Here is a 16118-nt window from a genome sequence, read left to right as displayed (position 1 = left end):
AATTAATATCTGGGCCAAAAATGTAAAAATAAGACAAGATGAAGTATGTTCTGATATAAAAATGGATTTTATTAGTGCATTTAGATGTTTAAATGGTTGTAAAATATCTTTCGTAGGAGTTCAGAACAAGTGTTTAATGCCACAGTGAGCTTATAGTGAGCAAATAAATTTCAAATTACTTAAATTTGTTGAGATCTTATAATTAAATCTTGATTTAAGTTTTGCGTGGAAGCCAAACACTTTATTTACACGGTAGCTTTAAAAATGGTGTCAGGGTGTATTTGTATAAACACACTTGTTGTGTGTGTATATAAATGCAGGCTCAGGGTGTTTCTCCAGTTCGGAATTTTTGTCTTTCCTTAGTTCAAGAATGGGCCGTCGCTCCTCGGACACGGAAGAAGAGAACAGAAGCAGAAGGAAGAAGAAGCACCGCAGGCGTTCGTCTTCAAGCAGCTCCTCAGACAGCAGGACGTACAGCCGTAAAAAGTCTGGGAGGAAGTCGAGGTCGAGGTCCCGCTCCCGGGATGCGCAGTCGCGTTCACATTCGTATGAGAAAAGGTGCACATGTAGTACTTGTCTGGCTGCTGCTGCTGGGTGCAGATCGGGCTCTTCCATATCCCGTACTGTGGGACATAAGCGTTCAAATCCCGTGTGTGGTCAGTTCTGGTTTGGAATTCTATTGTTGTTTGCTCAGAATCTCGGAAGATGTGGCGACAGCTCCACTTCTATTTAAAAACCAAACCGTCAGAATGGGCGACACCACGATTAGATTTCACCAGCACGCTTCCTAATTCTTTGTGTGTCCAGGGTACAGTCGTCAGGGGTGATGAGAACACAGATGTGGCTCTATCTACCGAAGTTGCACTGGCCAGAAACTGTATTTCCTTTATCACAGAGTCCCCTTTCTGTACCTGATCTTTTTAGATATCCTGGTTTTCTCTGACTCGAGATGATCCAGGAATCAAACTGAGCAGATTATTATTAATGGATGGGGCTGGAAGTTGCTCATCACACCTAGCTGTAATAGAAGCATATGAGAAGCTGCTCCTGACCAACCTTTCTGTAGCTGGCAGGGAGTATTTCAGAAAGGGGCAGGCAGGCCACTGGAGGGGTTCTTGTTGGTTCCTTTCCATCGCCCTGTTTTTCTGTTCCTGCTTAGCATCTACATACAGCCCTTAGGGGACACAGCGAGATGACATGGGCTTTGATGCCAACAATATGCTGATGACATGCAGCTTTATGAATCTCTTTAGTCCAGTGCAGGCATGGCTATCTCACAGATAAAAACAGAGCTTGAAGGGAGATTAGAGTCTGGACGAAGACCAGTTGACTTAAATTGAATCCAGAAAAGACCAAAGTGTCTGCTTTTAGTATCTGGCTAGCACCTCTGCTTTGCCCTTAGTTTAGGATATTTGCTCCTGGCACTTAAATGACTGTCACACTCTGGGGTTCTGCTGGATTTATCCCTGACCAGAAGTATAAAAACCAGCAGTCTCCAAGATTGCTTTACTTCATCTTCATTTAGCAGGAGCATTGCCTGCCTTTTTCACATGGAAACCTGCTCTTTAGGAGTTAGCTCAAAGTCCACCACTCCTTGTATGTAATGCAACACCTTTTCCCTTGTGCTAGATGAGCACTCATCCCATGGACTAGACCCTGAGCTACAAGAATAGGGTGTTATACTTTACTATCACCTAAGCATCCTGAAGCCCAGAAATAAGGGCTCATAAGGGCTGCAAGTGTTATTTAGCTGTGAGGGAGATGGAGAAGAAATTGTATGAAAGGTTGAGACTTAAAGCATCCCTCCCACCAGGTTTGGGATTGGTTGGTTTAATGTAGGTATTTGCTGTGTATTCTTTCATCTTTCTCCTGTGTGTATAGGAACTTATTATTTGAATAAATGAAATGAGGGTGGGGGATGGAGGTGGGAGTGGGGTGGGGAGAGAAGATACCATTCTGGCCTCTGGTAGAGCTCAAGAGAAAACTCCCAAGCTCAGATTGAATAAATTAATACTGATTATTTGATTAATAATAGTGCTGAAAAAGGAGGAGTGCAGAGAAAAAAACAAGCAGTCTCTGTATCTGAGCAATGACTGCACGTTATGAAAGTTGAGAACTCAACTGTTTGTATATAGAGGGAAAATATTTATAGGTGTATGTAATTTTTAAAAGAATGTGTTTGCTTTTTATGTATGTGCTGGATGGCTGGAGATAATTGTATAGATCTGCAATGCAGGAGCTAATGTTTTGAATTTCATTTCTTGTGCTGGAATTCTTTCCACTGAAAAGCAGTGTATTTCTGAGTAAGTGCTGCTGAGAATGTGGGTCTAAATGTTTCTTTAACTTCAGATTTGGCAGAGAGTCAGTGGGTTCCAATGCACTGGTCACGAGACTGCAGTTCATTGAGAGCTGAGCTGTGTTTCTGGCTTAGCCCTTCGAGTGTTGTGTGATTTGGGGCATATCAGTTAACTTCTGTTTTGCCTTCTGCCCTTGGGATGTATATTTTTGAATGCAAGCTCTTCAGGACAGGCTTTGCTCACGTATGTGTGAGTTACTTATTAGTGTGCAGCAGCGGTGTATGTTGAGGCTTCTATGACATGCTGCAATGCAAGAAATAGTTTTGCATGCACGTGATTTTGAGTGAGCTGTTTGTTTCTTTCCCTGTCGCTGTTTTTTGTTCTAGAAGCTCTGTGCTGATAACATGGGTCTGTTTCAGGCGCAGGCACAGATCGAGCAGTAGCTCTTCCTATGGCTCCAGAAGGAAACGCAGTCGCAGCCGATCGAGGGGCAGAGGGAAATCCTACAGGTCTCAAAGATCGAGGTCAAAAAGTAGAACGAGGAGGTAAGGTGCTTTTCTAGGAAAGAAATTACTGTTATTTCTACTGTAAAAACATTTATTTTAAGTCACCGTGTGCTTACTGAGTTTGTGAGCATCTTAGAAGTGGTTGCATGTGGTCTAATTGACATGCTGCTTGAAAATCTTCTTAAATTGAAACCTCTGTGCTGTGCTTTTCATGCACTTACGATAGCTTTATTTTAAGCTGACAGCACAGTTGGATTTAGTGGTAAATTATATGTATTGAGTTTGGCCAAATGCAAAAAGAAAAAAGTCACCTTAGTTTTGTTTAACTGCAGTAATCTGAAATCAAGGTACAAAAGTTGTCTTTTTGATTACTGGTTTCCATGACCTCCATGCATAGTATTGGTTCAGTGAAGACGACAAGAAACTTTTGTTTTCTCATCTGTTTTTCTTGTGAAATGGGGAAGTGTTTCCAGTTGTGCACCTCTCACTTAACAGTGCAAGATAACTGTGGTGCTGCAGTTCTTGATGGATCAGATTGTGTCAAGTCAGTATTTTCAATAATAAGCGTAATTTGAATCATAATCAAATCGTATTATAAAACTGTTTTGTAGTTTATGATGAGCAGGGACTCTATTTTTTGGTGTGTATTTGTCCATTACAAAGTTTAAATGAAGTTGATCCATGGATATAAGGACTGCTGTTGAATTTAAGGTCATTATTGAGACTAGCAGGCAGATGAAAGCCTTTCTTTGTTTTAATATCTGTTTACTGATCTGCAGCTGGGTAATTCTGCCTAGAATTTACTAAGAACTTGATAAGACTTGTTATTTTCTCATGCCAGATCAGTCACGCCATTCCTCCTAAATGTTACTGAAAAATTGTTGAAGGATGCGAGCACTTTCCTTTTCCTATTTGTATTCTCTCATGACTTATTCACAGCTGTTCATTATAATAGTTGCCTGGACACTTATTGCTACATTGCCTTTGTAGTGGCAATTTGGTTATTTAAACAACCTGATCCCTTTTGGAGTGTAGTTACCTTTTGAGCTGTGGAATGGATAAGCTGCTGAGTTCTGTGTAGAAGTGCTCCTGTAGAAATCCACTCTTATAGCATCAGTTTTAAAACAGTGAGATGGAAAAGGAATCAAGTGACAACAAAGGTGCTCTTGAGTAGGTCGGGTGCTCAGTATTAGAAAACAGGATAACCTGCTATGAAAGGTCTGTTGTATTCTAATAAATGTAAATTGTGTTATTAGTTAGATGTAGCTGATACACTAATGGTCATGTTTGCCAAAGGTTTTACTGATGTGAATTGCCATTGCAATGTATGGGAATTATCTGCCTAAAATCTTTTAAAACCTAATTGTGATTTATTTTATTTTGTGCTGGGAAATATTGCATACAAATATTTGGTGTACAAAGTATGCTAGCCTTTCAAACCTGTCCTACTGCCGGTATAGCTGCAGGTCATTTTGTATTACTAGTCACAGACACAAATATTTAGGGAAAATATTCTTAAGTAACATCTCAAATTATGTTAAAAGAATCTTTGATTCGGACTGTTTTGCAGTCTGCTCTCTTGTACTGTTACCCTGTGAAGCCATGGTTTAATCTGGGGAAGAACTGAGTAGGTTGCAGAAAGCTGCTGCTGGGGCCTGTGTGCTCCCTGCTTGTAGTACAGGGGCAATGGTAACAAAGCTGAGTGCTTCCTTGCCTTCCAACTCAAAATGTGCCTTGTATACTTGAGTGAAGGTATGAACAGCTCTCTAACGAGGACTGGATGAGAGCATTATGGCTCCTCAGGGCTCAGATTTGAAGGGGGACAGAGGAAAGGTGATGGATGGGTATGGAAAAAAAAAAAAGATGTGAAAAGATGATTAAAGGAGGAAATGAACGGCACTCCTTCAATGTAAGATCCTGGGCAGGCATCAAGTGAAGCAGATTCTAGTTAAATAGAGTTCTTGCACATCATGCAATTAAGCTGCGGAAGTTCTTGCTGTTGGGTGTTGTGGATACCAAATTTTAAATGATTAAAAAAAAAAGGCAAGAAAAATCCTTCAGCATCTATTGTAGTGGAGAGACAAGATTTGTCGTGGGCAATGGGGCAATGTACAGGGTGGAGTGCTGAAGTCATGGTGCAATTTTTGTATGAATTTGGCACCTGTGATCCATTCTTGCTTGGGATGAGACAGCATTTTTTTTGTATCACCTTTGAAGGTAAGTACCAAAGAAAGCACTTGAGTGAAGTAGCGAATGACATGATTACAGGTAACTCGTCCAGCTCTTGTTTGTGTAGTAAGAGCATGTTACCTGCTGGATTCTTGTTGGTACCCTGCCTGTGGGTTGACTGGTGGGAAATAGAACCTACTGACCTGCCAGCAAGGCAGCAATGTGAGATGCTACAATAAAGCAAAGCTCTGCTCTGTGCTGCTCTTCTTTGTTGGGCTGCTGTTGTGCTTCCCAAGTACCGCCTTTGGGACTTGAGCAACTGTGTTTTCCAGTGCCAGTTGGGTCTGATGCTAGAAAACCACTTTCTTGTTGGACGTTGAGATTCTTTACGTTGTATCGTGAAATCACTGGATTTATTTTTGGTGTGAGTCATGCAGGTATTGCAAACTGTCTTCCTATTTCTCCCTCCAGTCCTCCATCAAACAAAGGCAGTTTATTTTTCAAGATGGTGAACGTGTTTGTGAAAGCATGTGTACGTGTGGTGTAATTTTAGTAGCTTTTCTAACATAGGTATTTAATTCGAATGAAATACCCAAATATTGAAGTATCAGGCTTTCATTTGATAAGTCACAACGTATGTGATGATCTCAGAACCTTTTTAAGATGTGCCATTTAACAAAATGAAGCACAAAATACCAGCTCAGATTTCAGAAGGTAAGAAAACTTGTGTGGGTTGTGACTATTTTAGATGCATTTTTTTAGAGTCAAAAAAGTGGGTCTTGCTAGTAATGCTATAAATTTGAAGCTGTCCTACAGCAAGATAGTACAATGCAAATATGACTTAATAAGATCACAAACTGAATTTCAGCAAAACAACCAAGATTTACATTAAATTAGGAATTTTAAAACCGATTTAGTTTGTTTTACTGAGCATTTGCTTAATAACATTTTGCCTTCTTGCAATCTTTTTAAAGACAATAATTCGTCTGTGAAATGCAGGCACATCCTCAGTAGAAAAATTGAAAGCAACAGCTCACTTTCTGAAACCACACATAGAGTGATATAAAGAAATATTTCAGCTCTGCGAAATTTAATAAATCATCCCATTTCCTAATTTGATCATATTAGATGCTGATGTGGAAGAAGCATTTCAAATACCATCTCCTCATTAATATACATCAGTCTGGGGAATAGAATGGAATACTTATGCAGAGATGTCACAGTTACTGTTTCTTAGTTTACTAAGTGGAACAGGTTGATGTGATACTGGGTGCTATTTGTCAATGTCTTGCTAAAATGGTTTGGGTCGAGTTATGGAGTCCAGAAAGACAGCGGCTGATAAATCAAAAGTGGATTGAGTGGACAGGAGGCAGTGATTGATACTGTGACAGGATATGAAGAAAGGAATCTTGATACAAGCATGCATGATATTGAATATGAGAAGGAAAATGGCCCTGGAGTATGGATATTATTCAAGGAAATGAGAATAATAATATCATCTTGAAATTATTGCTGGGTGAAGATTAGGATAGTTCTTATTAGAATATTATGCTCCTCTGGAATGGAGAAACTTGGATTTCCTGTGACTTGTGTGTGGGTAGAGGCTTGTTAATATTTTTAGTTTTCACTGCAGTCTTTCTGCAAGTTAATTGTATAGGAAAATACGTCAGAACTTGGGATTTCAGTCTTTTAATTCGTGTAGCTTTAAATAGGTTTAACCAAAGGATGTTAACCTTTTTTTCCTTGACTTCCTACAGTTCTGTGGTCGCAGAGCATTTTGCTATAATTGTCCTTAAATACGCAAGCTTGTTTTTATTGTCTGCCAAACGTTTTTGGCTTTTCTTGTTATTTTAAACTGAAGAATCCTGTCCTGAAATGTGTAACAAAGTTCGACGTGAGTGATGCAATAACAGCTGGTACACCTGTAGGTATCTATGGGGTAATACAGTGTGAAGTGTAATCTTGTTGGTGAAATTGCTGTCTCTGGGTGGTCAGCAAAGGAGGTGCTTGATCGGTGGCTTTTCGTGTTGCTTGGGGCGGCGACATGACTACAAATTGTTTCCTGAACTCCATTCCAATTTAGTTTGGAAATGTGTGCATCTCATTGCAATCTATGGCATGGTGACTTACTCATTACGGGTAGCTTGGAATAGGGTTGGAGTCTGGTTGTTGCCTCAAGTTGTTCTTATCCTACCAAAGTAAACAAGAATTGTCTTGCATCCAGCCCTCATAGGTTGTCAGAGTTCTTTGGTTTTGGTGCTTGTAAGTCCTGCTATTTGGAAAATAAGGTCCTGCTTATGCAGAGGAGAGCTAACTGAAGAGGATGGGTAAATAATGACAGTAAAAGCAAAGAGCTGGCTAAAAAGGGTCAATAAGTAATAGTAACAATGAGAGAAATACGTTTGTATCCCCCCACAGTACTATTTAAATATCTGGACAGGTTCACAGCTTTAGTAAACTCTGTAAATGGTTTAATTTGCATCACCTGGTTGATGCACAGGGCTGATGGAATTACAACATTCCTCCCCTACACACGTCTTCTGGGTGTACTTTCAACACTGCTGCTTCAAACAGAAATGCAATGCTAGGTGCTGCTTACTGTGAAGTTACAGATGCTTGCCAGTGGGTTTGATCTGTGCTCAGGAGGTCACAGCTTCAGTCAGAAGTTGTTCCTGGTTGGGGCAAACTGTCAATCCTTGCTTTGCATTGTTGGTTTACTCTGTGTGTTTTACAGTGTGCCACTGTATGGTGATGGGCCTCAGCTTTTTTCAAGTTTGGCTGTTTAGTACTGGCAGGAGTCGGTTGTCTTTCGTGTGAGCTTTCTTTTTCCTTTAAGAATTATTATTTTTTTTTTAAATACTGAGGTCTCTTCCAACCCTTGCAATTCTGTGATTGTGTGATTTCTAATAAAATCTGAACAAAGAAGTATTTTAGCAAAGAGACAATATTGCAAAGTGAAATGTTGTGCATATAACTTCTGAAAGATACAAACAGCATTCACTGAGTGCTTTGGTATTTGCCTTACGAGGGATGGTGGATAGGAAGGGGCCTTTCCTTCTTCAGTTAGTCTCCTATTTCCCATGCATCATGTTTTTAGTGTGGTTGCATGAATGTGCCCCAGCCTATCAGAGCTTACAGGTGATAGCAAGTGTTGGATCAAGACATAATCTATCCCAACCTGCCTTCAAAACTTCCTTTTAGCAGCAGGAGAACAGGAGAGCACTCAAATAGGTTATGCTAGGAGTATCAGGGGATAGATTCCATTATGAACAACTTGGGGAGGAGTTTTCTAGTAACTGCATCAGCCTGAAAAGATAATAAAAAGATAACAAAGGCTCTTAGGAGAGAGGGAGATTAAAAGGATCTAGTTTTGAGGTAGATCTTAATGTCAGTGGCAACGTGTGGTAGATGAGACAATGACAGGTAAGGGATAAAAGGCATGGCTCAGGTAGTGGTCAAAGGTTGTAATGTGTATAAGATGAATTGCAGCTGCATGAACCTAGAGCCTTGATTTTTTTTTTTTTTTTTTTTAATTTATTTTTATTTATTTATTTATTTTGTGATCAAGATTGTTGAGAAACAGGACTGAATTGAAATGTGATGCAAGAATGTGGGTTGAAGATGAGATTGGTTTCAGCTGGAGGATAGATGCTGGTAGCTGTTCTGAGGACAGGAAGGGCCTAGGGGAGAAAGTGAGGGTTTCCTGGACTCACTGCCCTGTGGGCATCAGCTGCTGTGAGTTTTTGGCTGCCTGGAAAGGACATGGAAGGAACTTGGAAGCAAAGTTTTTGAGCAATGACAGCAATAGTGACTTCAAGAGCAGAGGGAAGGAAGAGTGTACCAACATGACTCTGAGTATCTGCTGTAAAAAAAAATATCTGGGAATGAGGGCAAGACAGCTGTGAAAAACAAGGCTGGGCACAAATTGTCAGGCAGTGGTGAAAAGCTGTCTGAATCTATTGAAAGGCTTTTTCAACATTACTGTCTTTGGAAGTGGATCCAAGAATTTTCTACAGAGAAGCAGATGGAAGTCCAATAAGAAAGCAAGCAATGCTATCAGAATATTTCTCCCAAAATGCTTCGTTGCCTGCTAGTAACTACTGGAGTTGCTATTCTTTTACAGGTTTGATCTGCTGCCTATGATGTTTTTCCTCTTCTCCTTGCTAGGCAGATTGGCACTGTGGCATGCAGCTAACTGCACAAACCCACATCTGCAATCACGGGAGGGACTGATGCCAGCATTGTGTGCATCTCTTCTCTTCGGGGAGGGCTAGGAGAGGTTAGGAGTTTTTGTTCCATTAGAATGTATATTTAATTAAAAAAAAATACAGGTAGTATTTCTTGCATTGCACTTCAAACAAAGGCTTCAGGAAGGGCAGAACTAGTGGAATTTGGATTGGTTTTGTTCATGTGGTCTTGAGGTTTTTCTGCAGATGCTAATGGCAGATACTCTTTGTTTTTTTCCAGTGATAAATCAACACCTGAAGTTTTTCATTTAGGGTTTTACTCCATTGCATTTATATCACCAGTTGTCTCTAAAACATGTTTTTAGCTATAATAAGTTACTTTAAAAAAAAAAATTAACAACTATTCTGCACAGATGTAGTGGAATAAGTAAAGGAGTGAAGCAGTAGCATTCATGATATCCTAGAGCAATAACCCACCAATGCACACATTACCAAGGTCTAATTGACCACTTTGGGAAATTAAACTTCATAAGGCAATGCCAGGGGCCCTGAAGTTATCAATAAGGGCAGATAGCTGCTAGTGACAGCTGCTTTGATGCCTTTCATTGGTGTGTGTGTATATATATATATATATATATATATATATATATATATATATATATATATATATATATATATATATATATAAAAAAAAAGCCTTAAACATATGAATTCATGACTGCTGTTCATTTAGAGCTAACTATTGAATCTAATTGCATGGAAACTTCTTTTTTCTAAAGCAGTCCTGTTGTTATGTGTGTAGAATGTGTTCTTAATGCAGCTTCTTATTTTTATAAAGCCTTTCATTCCTCCTTTTGGGAAAGGGACTTCTTGTGGGTTGCCTCCCCCCTTTTAATGTGGGGGGCAGTGGTTGAGCTGCAGTTTTCTGTTTGGGAGAAGATACTTAAGGAAGTATGAGAATAATTTGATGCTCTTTGGTGGAGAATCGTCTCTTTTATTTCAGTCTAAATTCTGGACTGTTGCATATTTCTACTTTTTTAATCCTCTTTTCCTCCATTACCACAAGTCTGGCCATGAATCTATTCATTTTTTGCCACAGCGATCGTGTTTCTAGAGGCTGCTATGCAAATCAACACAGAGCAGATGTCTTAAAGATGCATTGGTAATACAAGACCATCACTGTCTGCAGGAGTAAATTGCTGCTGTTTCCAGTGTTAGTTTCCAGAATCCGATTATCAGCATGTGAAACGCAACATTTGTAGAATTTAATAGGAGCATTTTGCTATGGATTCCTGCCTGTCTAATAACGTGTGGCAGGAGCAGTACCTGGGCTGTAAAGACACAGGCAAAATGCAGGCATTGCTGCCCAGAGTGTTTTGCTGCCCTTTTTACATGGAGCTGTCAGTGTGCTCCTCTTGCTGGGTTTTTTTGCAGTTACTCTGTAGCAGCAGTGTGCCAGTAGCTGTCAGTCCTGTCTATTCCAAAAATCCAAGCTGCACTTTGTTGAATGTATCTGTCAACCATGCCGTGGATGGACGTGCCAGAGCTGAGACTGTGTACAACCCTGGCTTAGCATCCACGTTCATCACAGTTTTAATGATGGGTTACTGTTTCCCCCGTAGATTCTGTTCCTTGTTTACTTTATGTAGTCCTTCTCAATTATTTTTGTGTATTATTCTTGTGTTATTTCATTCAAGTTCCATGAAAAGCAGCTGTAACAAGACTGTTGTTCTTAGAACCGGCCACCTTGGAGCAGGGGTCAGCGACTATTGAAGTATGCTGTGCTGCTTGATGCTGTGCCTTTTTCAAACTGGCAGTTAAATAAGTTGCTAGAAATGTATCAAGCCCTGGGAGAAATTAATTACTAAGGAGATATGATATTTAACTGTGAAGTCTTGCTTCTGTTTCTGGAGGCTGGTTGGGAGCTCCTGGGGAGCCAGGACTTGGGAACAAGCCTTGCTGGGAAGCTGCACTCAGGGTGTTCCCGTGCTTTTGTCCAGGATCTGGGCTGGAGGGATTGCTCAGCAAGTAGCGAAGTAGAGCAGTGGCTGCCATGTGCAGAGCTTCAGGTACCTTTGTATCAATGAATTTTATTGTATATAAATCAGCTGCCCTTCAAGGTCTAGATAGGCAGTGGATGTTCTTGTTGATGTTCTGAGCAAAGTGCAGTTTGGAGGTGACTTCCTCATCAGGTTAAGCTGATGTGAGCTGGATCTCTGACACTTTGCTGACTGCCCCTTCGTTGTTTGGTATGTTGTTGCCTTCACCCCTGCCTATGCATGGAGGCTGGTCAGCAAGCAGAGCAAGCAGCTTTGTGCCCTGCCTGAGTGGGGAATGGGAGAGCAGGGCGAGAGCACTCATAAAGGAGAGTGCAGGTTGGAGGAAGAGGCTTCAGCCTGGGGTGTTGAAGCTGGGGTTTGATGAGAGAGTTGTAAAGCGAAATGGCCCTCAAACAGGGAGAGCTGCTGGTTTCTAAGGCACTGAAATGCAAGAGCAGGAATATATATAGATGCTAATGCTTCATCTGGTTCTAATATAGGTTTATTGGTTTACTTCAGCTCCGTCAAAGTTGCACTTGACTTCAGCGATTCCTGGTTTTCAATTCAGGTGTAATGTTGTAGGAAGAAAAAGAAAGAAGCATATTGCTGATTTCATGCATGTGTAGAGCCTTTGTCTTTTTACTATCAAAGCAGAGCTGAAGCAATTGCCTCAGCAAAATATTTTATTTATGTTGAATATGTGATGACCACATAAGGGAAAATGTGAAAGGCATGGAGTAACTGGAGAAGGATGCACTGAAGTATTGTGTATGTCTTAAAAAAAAAATTAAAAAAAAAATCTTTAAAATCTAGGAGAAGAAAGAAAATAATGTCTGTATCTTAGTGCTGCTGTAACTAAATATTTTGGATGTACTTTTGGTAGAATTTTCTTTTGACCTCAAGTTTTCTGCTTGCGTTCATTCCTCAGAGTACTGTGCAGGGCATGCTTTCAGCTTTAGATCTCCTTGCCCATAAATATTGCTTTAAAAATATTCTTCAGTTGCAGTTTTTACAGGGTTATATCAGCTCCTAGTTAAGGCAGACTGAAGAACTCAACTTTAAGGAATGATGTTCAGCTTGAATGAATTATTTTAATTCTTTTATAATTTTGTTCTGCTGATTCATATGATAGGGAGTGGAGGCGAGGGCCACTGGATGTTTTTCAACCATTCATACGTTGCTAGGTGCCTATTTTGCTTTTAAATTTGTTGCTTCTCTTCTGTGGGCACAAGCAGAGGTAAGCTAAATTGTAATAGGATTTAAATTAATCTGTGGCATAGCACTGAAAATCTGTCACCAGCCTATATCAAAAAGCTGTGCTGAAAGTTTTGCTGTTAGAGCTTCTTGATTGGAGAATGGGTGTGGGGGAAAAAAATCCTTTTTCTATTTTTCTAGTATATAGTCTTATTGAAGTTCTTCCAAATTAGATTTTAAATGCCAATTAGGAGGTTGAATATACTAAAATAAAAGCAAATACAACTAAAATGGCCTCACCTTATGGCTAGTTAGGCTTTTTCTCTCAAAAGCGGAACCTTTGCTCTGAGCGTGGCTTTGAGAAAGATATTCAGCTTAATGAACACATTAATTAGAACCATAACTATTTATAAGATAATTAGAAACGAAGCACGGTAAACTGGGCTTTTCCTGCAATTAATGGAGGATTAATTACTGGAGGTAATGAAGTGGATTTTTAAATGCATTAAGGTGAAGTACAGAGATGTGCAAGGCTTTGTGATAGTTGCATAATTATTCCAGGCTGTTTGAGCATAGCTCATATGAGATCGCTAATAAGCATCATTGCATCATTATGTATGCACTTAAAAAGACTTACCACCAAAATGACTGCCTAATTATTTCTAATTGGCAGGAGTCTGTGTAGTCATTGAGCTGTTTGTAGCCATTTTAAGGTTCATTTAACTATCCTTGGGGCCATGTGATAGATGGAAAAAAGCTTCAGCTACACGCTGGCCTTGGCTGGCGCCGTTAATCAATTTTGGTGGGCTTCAGTTTGAAATGCATTTGCTCATGCGGAGGTCAAAACCTGAAGTAGTCCAAGCAAAGTTTGGCTTTTTGATGCCACTTGACTGTATTCATTAGCAATTAGTAAAATAATTGTGTCTGTCACTATATTTGGATTTCCATATGACTTGGTATTCTTTCATCACTGTCCCTTCTTACAGCGTATTAGCTTCACTGGAAACCAAATATTCTTCCAACAGACCCTTTTAGCAACTTCAGTGTAGTGGCATATGTTCCTATATACTACCTTTCTTCATTCATTTGTTAGCTTAAACAGTGCAATGCATTTCAACACAATCATCTAATTTGCTCCCGATTGATTGCCGAGTGAAAGTTTCTACCCAAGGACAATATTTTAGGGCTTTTAAGGGTATCTCTGAGGAATTAGTCATTAAGCATTAGCAGAGGAAGCAAGAAGTAGTCAAATCAAATTCTGACGTTGACCAGAGTTTTGCAGTTAGGGGCATCTATTTCCAGGATGTTGACAGCTCTGTGGATTCAAGGGCATCTTCTGCCAGAGGAAACCTGGGCAATAATTGTGCTCATTTGAGAACTCATTACTGCATAAACGTTAGTGCACTGGTGCTGTCAATAATGGCACTGGAAACGCGCGTATCGTTTGGAAATGACCTTTTTGATACACTACAATTAGTAGATAGTTATTTTATCTGACTCTGTCAGATTTAACGTGACATCCCATTAGGTAAGTGTCTGTGAAAGTTCTCAATGAGCGCGTTGTCCTGTTAAATGTAATCAGAACCATCTGTGGGGTGTTGTCAATGTACATAAGCCATTCCCGTAGCTTAAGAAAACACTGGTGAGCAAATTGTAGGCTAATAAAATAAAGGTCAGCTTTACCACTTTTGTTGCAGAAAATGTGGTTCTAGTAATTTAATGTTAAAACATAATTGAAAAAAGAAATTGTTCTGGCTGAACGGTAAGATTGATGGAAAACAGTTATTCAAAAGGCAAAAAATTGTCATTTAGTCGTGAGTGTTAGTTCAGATGGCAGACACTGAAGTGAGGGAATTATGGTAGCATAACCAAACAGACACCAGCCTTTATGGAAAGCTGCTGAATTATTTAAGGTTACATTCAATTGTTTTACTGCTGAGATTTCTATAGTGGCAATTTGGTGGAGGTCACTTCTGTGAACGAGTATCGGAGACAGAAAAAATTAGTAAAATGCAAATAGTGTTTCGTATTGAGACTCGTTAGGAATTGTATTTTATTAAGCCCTATCAAATGTGTGGTAACACAAATGCTGCTCCCAGACAATCAGAACTATCACTAAGAAATAAACATAAACATTGGCATGGAGCAGCAGTTTTAGTCTGACTTTGAACTCTGTATATACTGAAAATTCTGATGTTAATAGAAGTTGTAACTGTTGACATGTTTTTCTTTGATACAGTATAGCAGTGCAGTGGGAATCATGTGAGGATAGCTATGATTTTAATTATAAAACTGTTCACAATTAAGATTTTAAACTGCCATTTATGTAATTACCAAATTACATCGTCTGGTCTGTGTTCAGTTTGGGGTTCTGAGTGGATTCCACTGCCAAGTTAGCTTCATCAAGTCTCTTCCTGTGCTGAGTTTCTCCTCCCTGAAGACAAAAGGTCCTTTCTGCTGTTCCATTGGGATCTGCTTGGGGAGATCAGCACTAAGTGCACGGGGCTGTGCTGGAGTTGGGCTGTCAGGACCCTGCAGTGTGGAATGGTGACCTGCCTGGACCAGTGCTCCCATTGCCCTGGGCTCTCCTCGTTTTCCATGGGTTGTCTTTTCAGGGACCCTCTTGGATTGGCATGGATTCACAGCAGATGTAGTCTGAGAGGCTGGTTTTGTATTTGGAAGAAAAGATGTTCATTGAGTTGTAATTAGTAGTTCATAAGTTCCTATCTGGTCTTTAGACAAAGTAGCCGATTTCTGTAGCTAAGAGCCATTCCTCTTTTGTGAACTTCTTAATGCAGTGTAACGTAATTGAAGTAAAGGTGCTTTATCCTGTAAGAAGAATGTGTCACACACTTGAGGTTTGTACCATTATGGCAGCTAAGAACTGCAAATTGGGTAGATGTGGTGAGAGGACTTTCAGAATGCACATCACAGAAGACTTTTATAAACTTCATTTCATTTAGAGCTGTTTCTCTTCTAATGAGAGCTTTGAGAATGCGCCTGGGACCTCTGGCTCTCCTACTGTACTAAGGAAGAGAAAGCTTAGTATTGAGTAAATGGGTGAACACAAACAAGTGATGCAAATATAAATTTCCTGCCCAGCTCTGAAAGAAGTGTTGGAAGTAAAAGTGCTGCTGGTCTGCCAGCAAAGTGGGCAAGCCCTGGGCATTCTGCTGGCAGCCTTGGCAGAGACCTGAGTTAGGGAGCATTCCCATGCTTCAGCTGATGAAGTCACCTAGATAATACAGTGCTTATTTCAGCGTGTATCTTAGAATAAGCTGGTAGAAGACATACCAATCTTACAGTCCTTAAACCAAAGCTTGGTAACCGATGTTGATAGCAGGTAGCTTGTGATTGGTATCATCAGTTGGACAGAAGAGTCGTTAATACTTCGAGATGTAATAATCAAGTAGTTTCATTACTCATTATCTTTGTGAATTTTAAGAAGCTATTCAGATTTTGTTTCCTCACCCTTTGATACACTGTCCTATTTCACAATCTGTTTTGTAACAGTTGAAGCTTCTATGATGAAAACACTTTTTCTTCGGAATAATATGTGGCATTTTTGAGGTTTTCTTTCCTTTCTTGGACTTAATTAGTCATTAGAGCCGGGGCCTGGGGAGGACACAACAGGGTTATCAGTGATGACCTCCCCTAACCACCTCTCAGCTGTGTGTTGTTCATCAGCCTCCAGCAAATACGCTGTGCTCTGCAAAAAAGGAGAAT

The 16118-nt window shown here is 40.0% G+C and overlaps 1 protein-coding gene across 2 annotated transcripts in view; it reads left to right on the top strand.

Annotated features, from left to right (window-relative positions):
* Nucleotides 1–370: 370 nt before the first annotated feature.
* Nucleotides 371–16118, top strand: part of RSRC1 (arginine and serine rich coiled-coil 1) — a gene marked incomplete at its 5' end in the record, with an annotated part of 105652 nt that continues 89904 nt past the window's right edge. For both annotated transcript variants that reach the window (XM_079539584.1, XM_079539583.1), the window contains 2 exons: nucleotides 371–558; nucleotides 2717–2842. In XM_079539584.1, the coding sequence (XP_079395710.1) occupies nucleotides 371–558; nucleotides 2717–2842 (314 nt within the window). The remainder of the gene's footprint in view (nucleotides 559–2716; nucleotides 2843–16118) is intronic.

The sequence above is a fragment of the Tetrao urogallus genome (assembly GCF_951394365.1).
Source record: "Tetrao urogallus genome assembly, chromosome: 9".
Taxonomy (NCBI): Eukaryota; Metazoa; Chordata; class Aves; order Galliformes; family Phasianidae; genus Tetrao; species Tetrao urogallus.
This window is presented reverse-complemented; position numbering and strand designations above follow the sequence as displayed.